Source organism: Salmo salar, chromosome ssa04 (genome assembly GCF_905237065.1).
Source record: "Salmo salar chromosome ssa04, Ssal_v3.1, whole genome shotgun sequence".
NCBI lineage: Eukaryota > Metazoa > Chordata > Actinopteri > Salmoniformes > Salmonidae > Salmo > Salmo salar.
This window is the reverse complement of record NC_059445.1, coordinates 14772061-14791219: the sequence shown is the minus strand read 5'-3', so window position 1 is coordinate 14791219 and position 19159 is coordinate 14772061. Positions and strand designations below refer to the sequence as shown.

General features: G+C 42.4%; 1 protein-coding gene across 3 annotated transcripts in view; it reads left to right on the top strand.

Moving 5' to 3' along the window:
• The window catches only part of LOC106610215 (mineralocorticoid receptor), a 96899-nt gene extending 78732 nt beyond the window's left edge, over nucleotides 1-18167 (top strand). For all 3 annotated transcript variants that reach the window (XM_045716588.1, XM_045716589.1, XM_045716587.1), the window contains exons 7-9: nucleotides 4810-4940; nucleotides 12261-12418; nucleotides 13898-18167. In XM_045716588.1, the coding sequence (XP_045572544.1) occupies nucleotides 4810-4940; nucleotides 12261-12418; nucleotides 13898-14053 (445 nt within the window). In that variant the 3' untranslated portion in view covers nucleotides 14054-18167. The remainder of the gene's footprint in view (nucleotides 1-4809; nucleotides 4941-12260; nucleotides 12419-13897) is intronic.
• The last annotated feature ends 992 nt before the right edge of the window (nucleotides 18168-19159 follow it).

Below are 19159 nucleotides of genomic sequence, written 5' to 3'. Positions count from 1 at the left end.
ATGCAATGTTTCCTGGCACACACACACAAAAATGACAGACAATAATGAAGTCATTGCAGAGACCAAGTATGTTTGGATACAATGTCATTACATGTAAAGTAAAATGAAAGTTACATTCTATCATTTAACTAATACCAGTTACCTACAGTAGATGTCTTCCTAAGCATGTGCTGCTGATGCATATTCTAAGAACTTCTGAAATGCCTGTGTGTGACGTAGTCACAGTGGAACTGCCTGTCTGAATGACAGATGGTCCAGGTATTCTGGGTGATAATCCCCATGAGACGTATCCTACACCAACTTGATTTACTGCATGGCCTGGATGTCAGCTGGAATGTCCACAGTGCTCTGTCACGAAAACCTGCATGTCACCCTAGTGTCCCCACTATCCCCAGTGTGTCAGTGACTGACCATGGTATCAGGCCAAGGTCCCCAGTTAGGAGGAAGGCTATAGCATGTCCCTGTAGAGATAAGAGACGTATAGAGACACTAACCCGTCTGTCGCTCTATAGCGACGAGTAGAGAAACTAACCCGTCTGTCGCTCTATAGAGACACTAACCCGTCTGTCGCTCTATAGAGACACTAACCCGTCTGTCGCTCTATAGAGACACTAACCCGTCTGTCGCTCTATAGAGACACTAACCCGTCTGTCGCTCTATAGAGACACTAACCCGTCTGTCGCTCTATAGAGACACTAACCCGTCTGTCGCTCTATAGAGACACTAACCCGTCTGTCGCTCTATAGAGACACTAACCCGTCTGTCGCTCTATAGAGACACTAACCCGTCTGTCGCTCTATAGCGACGTGCAGAGACACTAACCCGTCTGTCGCTCTATAGCGACGAGCAGAGACACTAACCCGTCTGTCGCTCTATAGCGACGAGCAGAGACACTAACCCGTCTGTCGCTCTATAGCGACGAGCAGAGACACTAACCCGTCTGTCGCTCTATAGCGACGAGTAGAGACACTAACCCGTCTGTCGCTCTATAGCGACGAGTAGAGACACTAACCCGTCTGTCGCTCTATAGCGACGAGTAGAGACACTAACCCGTCTGTCGCTCTATAGCGACGAGTAGAGACACTAACCCGTCTGTCGCTCTATAGCGACGAGTAGAGACACTAACCCGTCTGTCGCTCTATAGCGACGAGTAGAGAAACTAACCCGTCTGTCGCTCTATAGCGACGAGTAGAGAAACTAACCCGTCTGTCGCTCTATAGCGACGAGTAGAGACACTAACCCGTCTGTCGCTCATAGAGACGAGTAGAGACACTAACCCGTCTGTCGCTCTATAGCGACGAGTAGAGAAACTAACCCGTCTGTCGCTCTATAGCGACGAGTAGAGAAACTAACCCGTCTGTCGCTCATAGAGACGAGTAGAGACACTAACCCGTCTGTCGTTCTATAGAGACGTATAGAGTAGATAAACTAACGTCTGTCAGCCTATAGAGACCTAACGAGTAGAGAAACTAACCCGTCTGTCGTTCTATAGAGACGTATAGAGTAGATAAACTAACCTGTCTGTCACTCTATAGTGACGTGTAGAGAAACTAACCTGTCTATCAGCCTATAGAGATGTGTAGAGTAGAGAAGCCAATCTGTCTATAGAGACGTATAGAGTAGATAAACTAACCTGTCTGTTGGTCTAGAGACGTATAGAGTGGAGAAACTAACCTGTATGTCACTCTATAGAGACGTATAGAGTAGAGAAGCTACTCTGTCGCTCGATCTGTCTGTCGGCCTACCTTTGTCTGCCCGTTTGTCTTTCTGTCTTATGGTCTGCCAGTCTGTCTGCCAGTCAGTTAACAGCATCAGTATGTCAAACAATCCATATTTTCTCCACGTTTGTTCATCTCTAGTCCTCGAGGAGGAAGCAGTTTGTCCATCTCTAGTCCTCGAGGAGGAAGCAGTTTGTCCATCTCTAGTCCTCGAGGAGGAAGCAGTTTGTCCATCTCTAGTCCTCGAGGAGGAAGCAGTTTGTCCATCTCTAGTCCTCGAGGAGGAAGCAGTTTGTCCATCTCTAGTCCTCGAGGAGGAAGCAGTTTGTCCATCTCTAGTCCTTGAGGAAGCAGTTTGTTAACTGTATGGTTTCCATGGCTCCTTAGTGACTTCCTTGTCTTGACATTGTTTAATGAATTGATTGGCTGGAGCTGGATAGTCCGCCCACTTGGATTTTTCGTCCTAATTTAGTGAGGTCTACTGATTGAGAGAGAACAACAAAAAGACAAATGCGCTCGATGTCAAAGACAAATACATCTAAATTAAAGAGCGACTGCCTTCAAAAAGCAACGAATCCCTTTGAAAACTATGTGCCATCTATATGAGTCAGAAACGGTTATTCTAGTGTCATAATTGACTACAACGTGTAAATAGGATAATTTTGGTCATAAAGTCAGTCTCGTCTAAAATGGCATTTGGAACATCTGTGCGTCACAACATGTAAATGAAGGTTGGGTTTTGATTTGGCGATTTGTCCATTTGCCCACTAACATGGGTGAACAGCTGCAGTGATTGCATTCTATCCAATAGCATAGACAGTGAGACAGACCTACCCAGCAACTCCGACTTTGTTTACATAAGACAACACATCACACATTATTTACTTGAGAAATACTGCACCAAATACCTTAGTTAGATGTAAAATTGCACTACTAAAACATCGTTGGCATAAACATCAAAATTAATGAAGGATTTCTTGAGTTCTTATATTTATTCTGGGGATTATGAAATAGTGAAATAGGCTTCTGCATCTACAGTGTCTCATGGCGGACAAACGTCATTAACCAAACGCAGAATCGGTCAGGAACACACTTCCAAGACTGAAATCTCATCTTTCTAATGAGCAATAGAAAAACACACGTGCCAATCTGTGTTCAGTGGCTCTTTAAACTTTATTTATGCATTAATGTTTGATAATAGCTTGCAATATCTATTAAAACGGTTGTTCCAACTTTTGGACCCAGAGTGGGTGCATCTAGACCTCCTCTGTAGCGATTGACAGAGGAGGAGGGTCAAGAAGGTCATGCAAAGATCCTTCTCGACCCAAGAGGACGGAAGATAACGAGGTATAAACAAGACTCTGAAAGACGTTTGCCAATAATATCCAGTGACCCCAAGAAAAACAACTCACAATACAAACTATTGTATTTCAAGCGGGGGTTATACAGTTGCTCTGTCTATCAGAGATATTCACAGAAGTGAAGTGAGTCTGACTTTTTACATTTTTGAAGTCCTCACTCTTGCTTCCTGAATCTCTCTCCATGGCAACGGTGAGCACAGGAGAGAGAAAAACCAGGGGCAGTGGGTTTTTTCTCATTTTGGGCAATGATTCAGCAAAATTGATTTCAGACAAAATATGTAGAGACTTTTTATACTCAGACCCAAGGTTCTCCAAATAATGAAATGCAGTTTGCAGAACTTCAGCCCAATGCTACTCCTAAAACACATACCTTTTTCATGTTCTTAAGTTAGTCAGACAAAGTCAGACAGACAGAAATAGTCAGACACTCAAAGAGAACGAGACACACACACACACACACACTCAGCTAAACCAAGCCTCATGCAGCCAGATGTACATTGTATACAGTAAACTAATTGGACTAATTAGTATTTTAAACCTGCTTTATGCTTATAATGAGAGCATATGCACCAATTCTCCCTTGTTGCTACAAATCTGTTGCAGAATGTTAAGACTGGTTCTATCCACAGAGCAGAATCTCCCTCTTCTCTGTCCTAGTGTTACGATGTGGTTTCTGCAGTAGCATCACATGAGCTGCGTCCCAAATCGCACCCTAGCCCCATAGGGCTCTGGTCAGAAGTAGTGCACAAAATAGGGCACGGAGTGCCATTTGCTATGCAGCCCTATGGTGAACTCCCTTTCAAGTGGAGCTACACCACTTGCATTTGATTATTCCAGTCTCGACATGATGGGTGATTTAAAGTGGAGAAGGTGGCTTCCAAAACCCATAATTCCCTGGGATTTGCAGCATCTGCATAACACATTGCTTATTGGCTCTCCATCTGACCCAACCTACTCTACTGTCCCTCTGCCCCGTTGTTGTTGGTTGCTGTTTCTGCACATTGACAGGATTGAGATCAGCTTCTCTGATATGGTGTGTGAGTGACTATGTTTAGGAAGGAGTGTGTATGCTAGTGTGTGTTTTCATGTACCATGACTGGGGTGATGCAGTAAGTCTTTCCCAGCCTTTACACAGCATACTGAAACAGCTAAGTCATCTGCGTTGTGTTACTGTGTGTGTGCAGTGCTCTGCACTCTAGAGGAATTTGGCTCTCAACTCATCCTATCTCAGCGAGTAGAATAACTATGTGGAAAGATGTTCCAAAGGGTTGAGGCGCAGTAGTATGTGTGTGTGTGTGTGTGTGTGTGTGTGTGTGTGTGTGTGTGTGTGTGTGTAGGGGGGAGGATACAAATATGTTGTATGTTATCATGTGGTGGATGGTGGGAAATATACATATAAGAGTTTACTTGGATGATTCGGTGTTTTGGGGATGTTGGCTGTATTTTATGGACATCTGAGATTAGTTTGGCTGGACACAATACAGGCAATGCTAATGGGAGCTTACTGAGCCATCCCACTTGGCACAGATGTCAATTCAACTTCTATTCCACATTGGTTCAATGGAATTTCATCGACCTGACGTGGAAACAACGTTGATTCAACCAGTGTGTTTCCAGTGGGAATGCACTCAGTTGTTCTTAGAGATAAACTTACAGCACTGTATAGTGAGAGCAAGAACCAATACGCCTCAGGCACTGACCAACCATCCTTTCTCCCCCCTCTCCACCAGGGACCGCATGCAGCAGTCAGCCATGTACGACCTGTGTCTGGGCATGAGGCAGGTGAGCCAGGAGTTTGTCAGGCTGCAGCTCACCTACCAAGAGTTCCTCTCCATGAAAGTGTTGCTGCTGCTCAGCACAGGTAAGTCAGCTGAAGGTGTGTGGAAGGGGGAGTGGAGTGTGAGTTCCTTTGCCAGAAAAGCATCCAACTCTGAGTGTGTGCATACAGCAGTGTGTTGTGTGTTGTGTGTGTGTGTGAGAGAGAGAGAAAGAGAGTCTATATGGTGTGTGTGTTGTACCAATCAACAGCTAGCTGCAGTGAGGTAGTGTGTATCAGCCACATGTCAGTATACCAGCAGGTTGACAGAGTAAATAACAGGTACATCACTTGTCATTTGTTTGCCGAGCTTGGAGTTAGTATACATTGGATTAGATGATGGATTAGTATACATTCTAGGTATGCACGGCAAGCGGGATTGGGTGACACTACAGGATGCAACGATTATGCTATACTTATACCAACCTGTCATGACACTAATGTGCCAGAGAGAAAGAGAAGAGAGAGGGCAATCGATGGAGAGAGAGAGCGCGAGAGGTAAAATAGTGAGAAAGTACACAGAGAGAGAAGAATCTCAGTGTGAGAGAGGGATTTACATTTTAGGCGTTTAATCAGACGCTCTTATCCAGAGTGATTTACAGTAGGGAGTGCACACATTTTTGTACTGGTCCCCCGCGGGAATCGAACCCACAACCCTGTCATCACAAGCGCAATGCTCTAACAACTGAGCCACACGGGACATAAAGAAAGAGAGACCCCCATATTGTTTCACCATATGGCAACTGAGGACAAGGTTCTTGTTGGCATCCAGCAGTAAATGCAGTCGGGGCAGAGCAGGCAGGCAGGGCTACAGGAGGGCAAGGCTACATAGGCCAGTTATGGGAGCTATTTTGGGAGGCCAGGCTTCAGCCCTCTGCTCTGCTTTGAACTGCCGCCGTGCGGATTTGTAGGAATGTTTATTAGACTTGTCAGGCAGGCAGGGCCTCCGTTTGGAGGATGCTGGGTAGTCTCACGTGGAGCCAGAGGCAGCACTACTCAGCTTTCCATGGATTTCTGCCCGATTGATAATGGAAGCCTGGCTAGGAGTGTTGTTAGAGCAAATAGAGCGGAAAATGACAAACTATTAAAGGGATGCTTTGGGATTTTGACAATGAAGCCATTTATCTACTTCTGCAGAGTCGGATAAACTCATGGATTACGTTTGTACGTCTCTGCATCCAGAGGAAGTTATTAGAGGTAGTTTCGCAAGCCAGTGCTAACTAGCGTTGGCAATTGCGCCAACGCTAGTTAGCAACTTCTTTCAAACTGCACGGAGAGACAAACATTGTATCCACAAGTTCATCTGGCTTTGGGGAAGTAAATACAGGGCTTCGCAGCACCTCCACCCCCAAACTACTTCCCGCAGCTATGATCCCTTTAATACAAAGTGACATTATCGACACCTACTTTAGTTGCATATTGCTTTATCTACCTGCAAGGGGCGGCAGGTAGCCTCGAGGTTAGAGCGTTGGGCCAGTAGCCCAAAGGTTGCTTGTTTGAATATTGGAGCCGACAAGGTAAAATATTTTATAATAATCTGTTGATGTGCGCTTGAGCAAAGCACTTAACCGTAATGGCTCCAGGGGTGCTCCAGCGACACTGGCCATGACCCCACTCAGGGGATATGCATTAAAAAAATGTTTTGACTAAAATGTGTATCTTAAATTAAAATGAGATCAATCAATGACATAACACACTTGTGTAATTTGAACTAAATTAGATTTTAGTCCCTAAATTCTAAGCATTCCCAAAGGGCATTGACACTGGCCTGACATAACCTGCGTGTCAGTAAATTCATCTGAAAGCAGGAGTGCTGTTGGAGTGGAAATGGGACGGTGGGGAGAGGATGGATGGAATGGAATGTGAGTGAATGAGTGAGTGAGAGTAAGATGGAGGAAGAGGTAGAAAGAGTGAGATAGAGAAAGAGCACAGAAAGAACGAGAGAGCTCTCTGGTCCGTCTGTTGTTGTTGCCTCTTCCCTCCTCATCCTCTAGAGCCTCTCCAAAGAGCCCTGCTGTACTTAATAAAGCCCAGTCAAGCACTGGGCAGCACTCCAAAACCTGCTGTTTTTCTCCTACTTCCTTCAAACATGGCCCAAATGGAGGGAGAGAGAGAGAGAGAGCGCTGTGGTGATCTGACTGATCTTATGTGGCTGCATGAATCTGTCAGAATAGTGTTTTAGTAGTGTCTGTCAGAGATTGCATCCTACTGTAGGTCTTCTTGTGGATGATGATAGAGGTTCTCATTTTAGCATCTCAATCCTTCTATACTGAAGTGACTATTATGTTGTTTACTTTTTCGGTTTGTAAAAGGCCATTTCATCCTCTTTTAATATGTGACTAACAGTGAAATTAGATCTGATACTTTCGAGGCAGAGACAAAACATTTCCAGCTACCAATTTCCTCCATATTCTTGAGCACAGACTGTCACCAACTAATGAAGAGAGATAAGGATAATGTGTGTGTGTGTGATGAGTTACTGTGGAAAGGTGTTTACAGAGAAGTAGTTGTGTGTGGAGCTGTTTTTTGTCTTTGACCTTGGTTAAGGTTTCACTTGCCCTGCAGTGTCTCATGAGACCCTGTAGAAGGGGTGTGATCTGATAAAAACAGATGAACCCTTCGGCTCCACAGTGATAGTCCATGGAAACATTATCCTTTAAACAATCCTCCGTAATAGAACGCCCCCTAATAAATATTGTGGTAGATGATTTGGTCATAAAATGGTTTCTAAACTTGACATGCATTAGCCTCGCTCGCTAGGTGGGTGCTACACTAATGGTAGATAATGTGAGTTACCCCACATAAAGTAAAGTGTTCTAAAACTAGTAAAAAAAAGCACTCTAATCATTATATAAACCATAATCCATTATTATAATCAGATTTATTTGTCAGATAGATAATAATCCTTTGAGTGTTATTCATTAGGGGGGCTGTTTTTGACATTGTTTTATTAAAAGTTTCCGGTGCGACAGGATGCTATATCTTTCTGGATCAAGTTTTATCTAGGAGGAGAACAGTCTACAGGCATATTTGTACGGCAGTCTTTATTTATTGAAATACCCTGCATTTCCCTTTGTAAGCCGGTACATCATGGCTTGAATCAAGGCCAAGACACAGTCAGTGAGGTATGAGCTGGTAAGACTAAAGCAGGAAGCTACATGTCTACCATGTCGTGTGTTTAACGAGGATATTTTCACAATGACACCCAATATAATATATAGCCTATGTACGGAACACATCAGGAGGCAGAAGCAATGCAAGTATTTCTAAGTTGTGAAAATAAAAAGGAAAAGGGTTCAACAGGTTGCAATTCATAGAAAATCCTGGGTCATATTCATTAGGGAGCGCCGTAGCAAAAGGTTTTGCAATGGAAAATGAAAACAAGCGTTCTTATTGGACAAGTTCAGGTATAGATAGTCCCGCCCTATTTCAGTCAGTTGTTTTCTTCCATTTGGTGCTTATTGTTATTTATTAAACCCGGGCTGCTTAAGAAATATGGATGTGCGTGCGTGAGTATGACACATCTAGGTTGGGTACCTGCGTTGAGTAATTGCCCCACTTTCTGCCGGCCACGCCCCTAAATGACCCACTTTCTGCCGGCCACGCCCCTAAATGACCCACTTTCTGCCGGCCACGCCCCTAAATGACCCACTTTCTGCCGGCCACGCCCCTAAATGACCAACTTTCTGCCAGCCACGCCCCTAAATGACACTTTCTGCAAGCCCTAGACACTAAATGCCAACTGGAGCCGAATTAAATTAGGGACTGAGTCAGTGGGGCAAAAACAAAGGGCCCAAATGTGGCACTGGTTTTAGCATGTTCCTGTTAATAAGGGCCGCGAAACAGAAAGAATAGAATCCCTCTCTCTCGCCTTGATGCTTTTCCAGAGAGCTCTCGTTATTGCTTTGTCGTTCTTTTGCTCTTGGTCTCTGCTAGGTTTGTGTGTGTGCGCGCGTCTGTGCATCTCTCACGGTGTCCATGCCTCTGTGTGTGTCGTTTGTGTGTCGTGCCTGCATACGTACGACTCTGAGCATTGCCATTCGCTGAGCGATTTCCTCCAAGATGCAATGCTAACGGACAGGCTCTAGTCCTACTCTTGCCTCTGGCTGTGTGTTCTAAGAAACAAAAAGTCTTGTCAACTGTATTTTCTCACATGGCTCTCAGCATCAACAGGTGTGTGTTTGTCTGCCACATGTTGGTTTAGGTTAAGTCTTCAAATGCATAGCTTCAAACTAGGCTAATTAAACATAAAATCAAATCAAGTGTATTTGTCATATGTACATGTCACACATGGTGTACACAGTACAATTAAATGTTTACTTGCAGGTGCACCACATTTACTACAGATGGAGTATTGTACAGATGTAGGATCTTAATTTGAGCCAGTTTGCTACAGCAGGAAATGTAATCCTGCAGCAACAGGAAGTGTGAATTATTATGTGGATTATAATGAATGGACATTGTTACAGGGCCGGTAACAGAGCGAATCAGTTGGACGGGCATTTGATTTCTAAAAACAAGCCCGTTTTTTTTCAGGAATTGTGTGTTATAGTAAAGACCACAGGCAGCTCATAGTTTCAAGTTTGGGGAAGTTTACAATTTAGCCTACCATTTCTACCGATCTGCGTTCCAGTTATGGATTATATTTTATATAAAAATGTTTGTGGAACAGTTTCATTTCAATAACGTTTTTGTTTCTCAAAATTGTCACGTAATTAATCATAAAAATCTGAATCAAAACGATAAAATCTAAGAGTTTAAATTCAACTAATGCAAGAGCACCAGCCTTTGCCATATGAACACATTGATACACCGTGATCCTTTGGCAGCTAAAGAAATTAGTGCATGTTACTCAGATAGCCTATAGGCCAAAGCAGCAGTAGGCCTATAACTTCCATCGTCAAGTAAAATACATAGGCCTAAAGACGATTAATAAAAAAACCTGATGAAAATCACACATTTAAGATCATTTTCACTGACAGCCGCAACTAAATAATCAACTAGGCCTATTGCCAAGCGCGCTGCCCAAATTGCTGGCTTCCCAAATAGGCATAGGCCTATGCATGTGATTTGAAACAATCCACAGTTTAAAAAAGTATGACATGCCATACTCCTTTTGTCCAGACTGTATCAGATACATGGTCTGCACATACAGAGACAGAGGGGTGCCGTTTCGCTCACGCTGATACTTCATCTGAGATTGAGTCTTTCTGTCAGCGTGCATCTCAGTCAGATCAATATTTCAATATTTCATTTGGATGGGCAAGTAGGTACGGTAGGGCGGGCCAGACCCACTAAGGCTCGCCCATAACGCCAGCCCTGCATTGTTGTAGTGGTTGATACATACAAGGGAAAATCAAGTCTGGAATTTCAAAGTGGTATTAACAAACTTCAGAAGCTTTTTTAAACCTCAAATACACTACATGTTTCAAATGGCCTGCATAGCAGGAAAGGTCTCCTGTAATAGGGTGATCAAATTAAGATCCTACATCTGTATATCAAATGCAGGCCTCAAGGGTCAAAAAGGTGCCTCAACTCAGCCATAGGCAACCCAAAAAAAGACCTTTTTAAAAATGTAAATTAAAAAAGCTATCAAAACTGACCATAGAAACAGTACAAGGAGAGCAGCTTGTCATTAGCGTACCACTGTGAGGCAGGTCGAGCCACGCTGTGACACCAGAAGGATCTAGCCAGGCAGGTAGCCTATCCTCCTAGACTGGTCCTAGATCGTGTTATCTCCTAGGGTTATTGTCATCATGTTGGCAAAAAACAGATATTGGACCAGGCAAGTAGCCTAGGCTTCTAGACTGATCCCAGATCGGTTTGGGCTGTCTTGCCAACTGATATGGTCACTGTCATGTAATGTTTGGATCAGATCTGGGACCAGGCAGGTCCTAGACTGATCCCAGACCTGTTTGTGCGGCATGATTATTCTGACCATAGGAGTTGGCTATACAGCACATACAGAACTGGGACCAGCTAACGCCACGTCTGACCATAGGAGTTGGCTATACAGCACCAACAGATTTGGGACCAGCCGGGCAGGTAGCCTATTAACCTGGGCTACGGTGTGTCAGCCTTCTCCCTATGAAACAGGATGTCAATTAGACTTTAAAGTGTGTCATTTGGAACAGTTGGTTGCTCTGGTTTGAGGTAATCATTACCTGAAGCTGCTTAGTCAATTACCAACATTAGCTAGAGAACACCTGCCTCAGTGTGCCAACACGGTGTGTGTGTGTATAGAGTACCTAACTAACACTGTCCCGTGATATTGCACTTAATAAAACTAAACAATTGTTTTTTGACCTATAGATCTGTTTTCAATATATGTCTGAATAACATGTTATGTCTCTGTATGACCATAATAACGTAGGTTACTGTGTACTATGATAATTGACTGTAGTAGTAGCAGCTATGATAATCAACAGTGCACAGGAGGCTGCTGAGTGGAGGACGGCTCACTATAATGTCAACAAAAACATAAAAACCATGCTGATACAATTCCACTGATTCCGCTCCAGCCATCCCCCCTCCCCAATTAAGGTGCCACCAACCTCCAGTGCAACAGTGGAATAACAGTTGCAGAGTTGCAGGCTACTAGTGATAAAGGCACAGTGCTGGTTAGTTTGATTACCGTACCTGCAGCACTTTGTTACACCACAGTGTATATCAGAAGTGTTCCTGTAGGCCTACACTCGAAGAAAGATCTAAGAGAGACTGTTGGGAGACTTGAGAGACAGACATTCTTTGAGGAGAGACGAGGTGTTTCTTAATCAGTTAGCCAGCCCGACGCGGAATGTCATTTAAGATGAGGTTGGCAGGCAGCCATATCGCCGTTAGTTTGTCCTCTACGGAGATATGAGCGAGGGAGAGAGAGAGAGAGAAAGAGAGAGAGCGAGCTAAAGGGAAAGAGAGATTTAGAAAGGGAGAAATGGAGAGGACGATACCTGTATCCATCCTGAGAAGACACATCTAATTTCTCACTTAAAATACTCTGTCTGTACATCCTGTTTCAATATGTTCGGCACGCTCTTAGATAGTCATTTGACTGACGCTGTAAGTCAAAAAAGAGGACAACTACCATGTACTGAATTAAATGGGCGACGTGACAAAGGGTTGATGTGGTTGGTCAACAATGGAAAAAAAAAAAAAGAGTAAAAAAGGTAATTGATTAAAATACCTGTTATGACACCTTATGTCATGGTTAGAACTGTAGTGTGTATGAACTGTAGGGTGTTCAAATCAAATGTTCTCAGTAAGGTCAAATTGCCATGTGCTTATACAATACATTTGTCTTGCGTTATGTAGGCTAGTTGTTTACACCTCCCATTAATACTTATCTTTTGGCTTCCTCTCTCCTCTCAGTTCCCAAAGAGGGTCTGAAGAACCAGCCAGCGTTTGAGGAGATGAGAGTGAACTACATCAAGGAGCTGAGGAGGTCTGTGGGCAAGGCCACCAACAACTCTGGACAGACGTGGCAACGCTTCTTCCAGCTCACCAAGCTACTGGACGCCATGCATGATGTAAGCACTGGACCCATATCACTGTATAACTGTATCCATAACTTCAGGCACTGTACCCAGCGCCACATCACAATGCCAAGTCCCATCAACAAGCCTTTTCTATGCTATGCAGACACAGAGCAAGTTCAAATAGCAGGTCCCCATCACTGATTGGAGTTTAACAATGTAAGGTAGCATCTCTGAAATAACATATTGCATTCCAATGACTAGCCCTAAAGAGTGTTTGTTTTGGAATAGGCAGAGATTGCCCTGTATTGGTGAATGAATGGAACATGGAGGAATCAATGTCCAGGCTCAGAGTGGTGGCCTGGTGGGTCAATACAACTGTGCCCCTAACTAAATGCACTGAACGCACTGACTGTAGGGGTTATGCAAGGACAACTTAGCATGTGGTGAAACATTAGGAGCTAGAAGCGTTAGGAAAAATACTCACATCTCGCAAATGCTGGGAAAAGTCCCTGATATTGGGGCTATGACAGTCTAAAATCAGTCTGTCAAACCATACTTTTGAAGGAAGTAGGATTTGAAGTGAAGGTATTGGGAAGTTCATTAGATCATCAGGCAATAATCGTGTTATTTTCTACACAAGATCATACATCTTCATTGCTGTTCTTTCCCCCCCCCCCCCAGTCTGATTAAGTGCCTGGTCTTGTCCACTCTATTCTAATGAGTCCTGCACTGTTTGTGGACATTGTAGACACATACGTGTTCCTGAGAGTCTTATCCTTCAGTGATGGGGTCCTAATATTTTGTAGCTTAAACCGCTCAAAAGAGAGACGCATTTGTAGGAAGAAAACAGAAACCGCTTTGTTTATTACAACCGCATCTAGCAGCTACCGGAGGTTACTGACATAACCCTGGTTCTATGAACCAAGCAATTATTAGATTTATTTTTACCCAGAGTTTCCCCTCGTGACCCCATTTTCAAATCATGCAACCCTAGTTTGGGAAACAATGCCCTATATAGAAGAGGAAGTATAGTCTATTGAGAATCAGTAGCACCCCCTAGTGGTATGTCAGACTCATGACCCCTAACCGATAAACAATTAGTCATATCAATGCCATGACAAAGTTAACCTAAGGATCTGACTATGGTAGGTGGCATCACTCTAACGTACGGAAAAGTTACCGAACACACCGTCAGAAAAGGGGAATGCCAATTCAAGGTTTCCCAGGGCACAAAGTTGACCCCAACTTCCAAGAATGAGGCTTTGATTGTACTGTGTATTATTCACACTTCATGATAAGCCAATGAAAACCCTATGCAAACACAGCTGGATTCTATCAAACTACAACTCTCTCCTTCCCGCTCTCCCCCCCCCTCCCTCTCTACCCCTCTCAATGTGTATTTATTCCTTGTGTTCTTTTTTCTACATTCATCTCCCTGCATTGTTGGGAAGGACCCATTTCACTGTTAGTCTGTATGTGACAAATAACATGTTATTGATTGATCCCTCCCTCTCTCTTTCTGTCCTGTAGCTGGTGGGGAACCTGCTAGACTTCTGTTTCTACACGTTCCGTGAGTCTCAGGCTCTGAAGGTGGAGTTTCCAGAGATGCTGGTGGAGATAATCAGTGACCAGATACCAAAGGTGGAGTCGGGCAACACACACACCCTCTACTTCCACAAGAAGTGACTGTACTGAGTCCTTGGGAGGAAGAGAGGAGAGAGAGAAGGAAATAACGAGAGGGGGAGGAGTGGGAGAGGAGGAAGGCCCAAGGAAGGACCCTAGCCTCAGAAGTGGCCTAACTACTATGCCAGCCAGTCGATCTGCTGCCCCCTCCCCTTTCTCAAATGGGACAGGAAGTGACACTTGAGGGGCAGGAAGTGAGGTGGAGGAAGTAGGAAGTTGAGTCCCCTACACTGCAGTCTCCGTCCGCCGGTTAGAGGTGACGCTGAGTGAGTGACATCTCAGAGCCAAGGAAAACGCACTGAGGACTTTTCAAAATGTGACAAAGAAGCATCCTGACCCTTAGAGCCCCCCCCCAAAGACGATGATGACAATGTTTTTCTATGGATACGAAGCCATACATTTTTTTGGTTGCGCTACAGTCCATACGTTCACAGACACACGTGTACAGTAATGCAGCACGCACACAGGTAGACAGTAACACCACACCATCTTACCATCCTGAAAAATGTCAGATAACTTTGCTTTTGCATTGATTCATGGATACTAGTACAACTACCCTGACAATATGGAAAACAATGCTTAGATGTTGCTATGCAGTGTATTGTCATTAGGTTACATGGCAACATATACTTTTTTCATGACAAAGACTAAATGTAGGGTTTCTGTGAGAGGATCAAGGTCTATTTGAACATACTCCAAGGGCTATACAAGCTTAACAATAAACTGAATAGTTGCATAAAAAGCTAACCAATTCCACTTTTGTTCTGCAGTGGTGTGCATTACAACACCCAAATGCCCACATAATTCAAATTGTTTTAACGTTGTATAACGATCAAAAAAGTAACTCTTATTAATATGCAAAAACTTCAAAATGAAGAATTTTCAAAGTATGGTGTTTTGTGTGATCCGGTGTGAAAAAAGTTGAGTAACAATTAAAAGTGAATCTGCCATGTCATACGTAAAGGCTTTCTGATATGTAGATGATTAACAACGCAACCTTTGTCAATAGATTAATTCCATCCAAAATAGGTGGGGGAGTATGGAAAAACCTGATGGATTCACAATTATGACTTTCCCTCACATCGTAACGCGTTTGACGGCGGTACACCCAGTTAGTTATCCAGGGGTTCTCAAAACTTTTTGGGGCTGTGACCTCTTTTCATAGCAAATTCATCAGGAACCCATTCATAAATCAGAACACAACTAATGACTAAAAATAGCATAAAATGATTTTTACTAGGACTTTGGCAGTGCCTGGCTGGACGAACCAAGTCTTGGGCCCTGGGAAAGACCATTTTAAAAAGGCCCTTGGCATCGGAGAGAAAACGTTGCCGTTTTCAAGCTAATTTCCTGCAATTCGACACATTTTGTCATGGGGCAGATTTGTTGTAGCTTTAAAGCTAATATCCTAAAATTCGACACATTTTGCCATGAGGCAGAGAGAAAACTTAGCTGTTTAAAGCTTGAATTACAGTGCATATTAAAAAAAAAACATTTTGGGGGAATACAAGAATAATAAATGTGGAATATTGATAATTGGTTGAGTACTGTGGATACCAATATCCCTGTGAGCCTCCCAGGCCCATGTTTCCCAGGGTTAAGAACATCAATTGTACAGTAGATTAATAATATTGTATTATTCCACAGATCCCTTGGCCCAGATTTGTTTAATCTGTTGTTAGTAATAATAAAAATACAAAAATGAATGATATATATTTTGAGATGTTGAGCCCACTTTGAGAACCCCTGAGATACAGTATAGTGAAAACATCAGCGCACCCATTTCTTGGTCTATTTCTACATACTTACAGTGCATCCAAACCAGCACCCTTTGTGAAGTCAACCGACACTTATCTACCGTTTCCAGAAATAATAACAAAGCATTTTGTAAGTGTTGTTGCAAAGGTTTTCGGTTTCATAAACCAGACATTTTACACCTAAGGTGCTTCTTTTTGTAAACGCAAAGAAGATGAAATAAGACTTTTCTGGTAAGTAACACATGTACAATTATCAGCATTAGATACAGGGTTGGGTAGGTTACTTTCTAAATGTAATCTGTTACAGTTACTAGCTACCTGTCCAAAATGTTAATCAGTAACTTATTTTGGTATTACCCAAACTCAGTAACGCAATCTGATTACTTTCAGGTACTTTTGGATTACTTTCCCCTTATGAGACATTAGAAGACGACAAAAATAATCCATCAAACGCATTGTGTGTGTCATCAGTGGTCTCCGACTTGTGATCAGACCCGCTCAGGTGGAACAAACTTAAAACTTGCGCCTTTCTCATAGAGAAAACAGAAAGGTGTCGTAATGTATTTTTTTCACAAACATCCATTCTGAATTTAAAAGTAATCCAAGAAGTAATCTGTTTTTAAAAGTAGGCATCCATAATCAGATAACATTTGTGCTGGTAAAGTAACTGATTACAGTTGCATTTTTTTTGTAATCAGATTACATGTAACTCCCCAACCCTGATTAGATACAATAACAACCTTCAAACATACTGTATGATGTTGATATTGGAACTGGACGTTGGAAAATGCCATTACTCTACAGTCACAGTGCTTTCAGTAAATGCATAATGTATTCAAATTTACCTGGCAAGCGGCAAATACATACAGTAAATGTAATGGCACTTGCTTAGGTTACAGTCACATTTCCCCCACTGTTGTACAGAAACTGTTTTGGAAGTACATGTTGATACTGCTGATAAATGATTGACTCATTGCATTGGCCACCTGTCCTGATTTTGTGTTGTCCATCTTGCCTTTGGGCCAACTCTAGATGTATGGCCAGTCATCTGGAGCATTCGTATCAGACCTGGGTTCAAACATGATTCGAAACCTTTCAAACTACTTAGAGCGTTTGCTTTAGTCTGCCGGGACTGTCAGGTGGGTGGGGTTTGCATTTTTTGGGACATTTCAATTGGTTCCATTGCAAAAGTCACGCTCAATTAAGTACAGCTAAAGAATTTGAAACAATTTCAAATAGTACTTGAACCCAGGTCTGATTCTTACTAGTTTCACACCAGATTGACTGACTGCTTAACCATTGTGGAACACTATGATGCTACTGAATAGCGTGAGAGATAGTCGTTCGAGAGGAAAAACAGAGGAGGCGTTTGGTTCCATCGTTTCACCTCGTTTGTGAGTGAGTGTGTGTGGTTGTTTTGTTTTTTTCCTGGCAAGCACGAGCAAAGTTGATCTGCTTTTTTCAAGGGCATTGTTAGTTTTCCTATGTTCTATAGGATTCTGCGGAATATCCTAATTGCCTGAATTAGATCTGTACAGAAGAGATGTGACAATTGAGGCATTAACCCAGCTAGAACGTTGTGTGTCTGGTTGATAATAACTAAATGTGAATATATACGGGGAGACCCTGCATGAATAAGGCCTATAGTTTAAAGGGATAGTTCACTTCAAAATGTTAACTCCCCTTTAAGGTGGTGTTGGTGTTTCACTATAGGTTTTACTTTGTAGGAAGCTGTCCAGAGTTGGACGTATAGAACAGACAATGGCAGGAGGATCACGATGAAAGAAAAAGCCAGTCCCGATGCTTAAACGGTCTCATTTTGCAGTCTCTCCCTCCATGTCCCTTTTGTACATTGCTGTGTTAAAGTTGTGAACTGAAGGACCCTAAAGACACGCTGTAAAGAACTGCTATTCTTTTTTTTCTTGTTTTGCTCCTCTTTACCCTCTCCTTTTTATTTTAAAAAATAGTGTCAAAAAAGGTTCATAGGACGAATGGGGAAAGTATTTTTGAAAGAATTATATTTTGCTGGAAACAATATTTAAGTACTTTGTCTAAAAATAAAAAAACATAACTTTTTTTGTAAAGTGAAATGTTTATGCATGCTTCTTTTGATGAGATGTTTACATTGTATTTAAGAAGGGAAAATTGTGCCTTTTTATCTCACCTGATTTAACATTTTACAGTATATATTGTAAATAATACAGAAAGTCATTATGTTTGAGTAGCGTAAAAAACATTTCTATTTTAAAGGAATAATCCGGTCAAAAACGATATTTTGGTATTGGTTTCATTAGTCCACTGTTAATCGTTTAAAAAAAAAAAAAACATCAGTCAAGTTTAAGACGTAGGATTTCAAGAAGCAAATGCTGTCGTGGGGGGGGTGGGAGGGGGAAGAGTTTTGAACAGTCTTTCAACTCGTAATTCCAGGTCGGAAACTCTGGCATATTTCTAGAGCTCCGACTTTCTAACCCTGAAGATCACTGACATGATTTTACCCCGTTTTTTTGTCTTGAAAGCACCAAAGTTACACTTCGCTTATTGAAAAACGTATATCTTGAAAACTTGACTTCTGACATGCAAAACATTGAGACTGTATCACCAGGGGTCTAATGAAAGAAATTAAATATAGTTTTTGAGTGGATTATTCCTTTAACTTAGATCTTGTTGGAATATCTGCAGTTCATGCGGCTCCCACTTATGTTGTCGTTTTGGGTCATAGAAAGTAATGGCACAAGGTTCACACAAAAATGCTAGCCTGCTCCCAGATCTGTTTGTGCAGTATTGTCAACTCTTGCCAGTCATTGTGATGCCAAACATGATAACAATTGGCAGGAGTTGGCAAGACAGCACAAACAGATCTGGGACCAGGCTACAAAAAAGCCAACGGGTTAGAGTGTGTTATGAAAGTACCAAACATTGTGACAGACACTTTACTACCTGAATGTTAAAGAACGTCGTCTTTTCTTCTTCTTCCTTTACAAATAATGTTAACTGTTTCTGATTTGGCATTGTTTTGTACTTTTATTTTGCATTTTATGTCAATGTGACTTAAAAAAAAAAACTAGGCAAACGTATGTCATTTCTTTGTTACAGAGAGTAGACACAGTACCAAACTATGGATCAATGAGTTCTTGCTGTTGACATGATTATCTCCCAAACCCCTTGGCGATATTAAAAGCTGAAATACTGTAGGTTGAAAATACTTTTGCCTCTTCAGTTTGTTCAGCTATTAAGGTTCCAACTCAGATACATTGTGAAAGACCGGTTGATGTGGTCACCACACTTGGGATTAATTTTACTACACTTCCAATCCATCTAGGAAATAATCTGGACATACCATTTGAATTGGAGG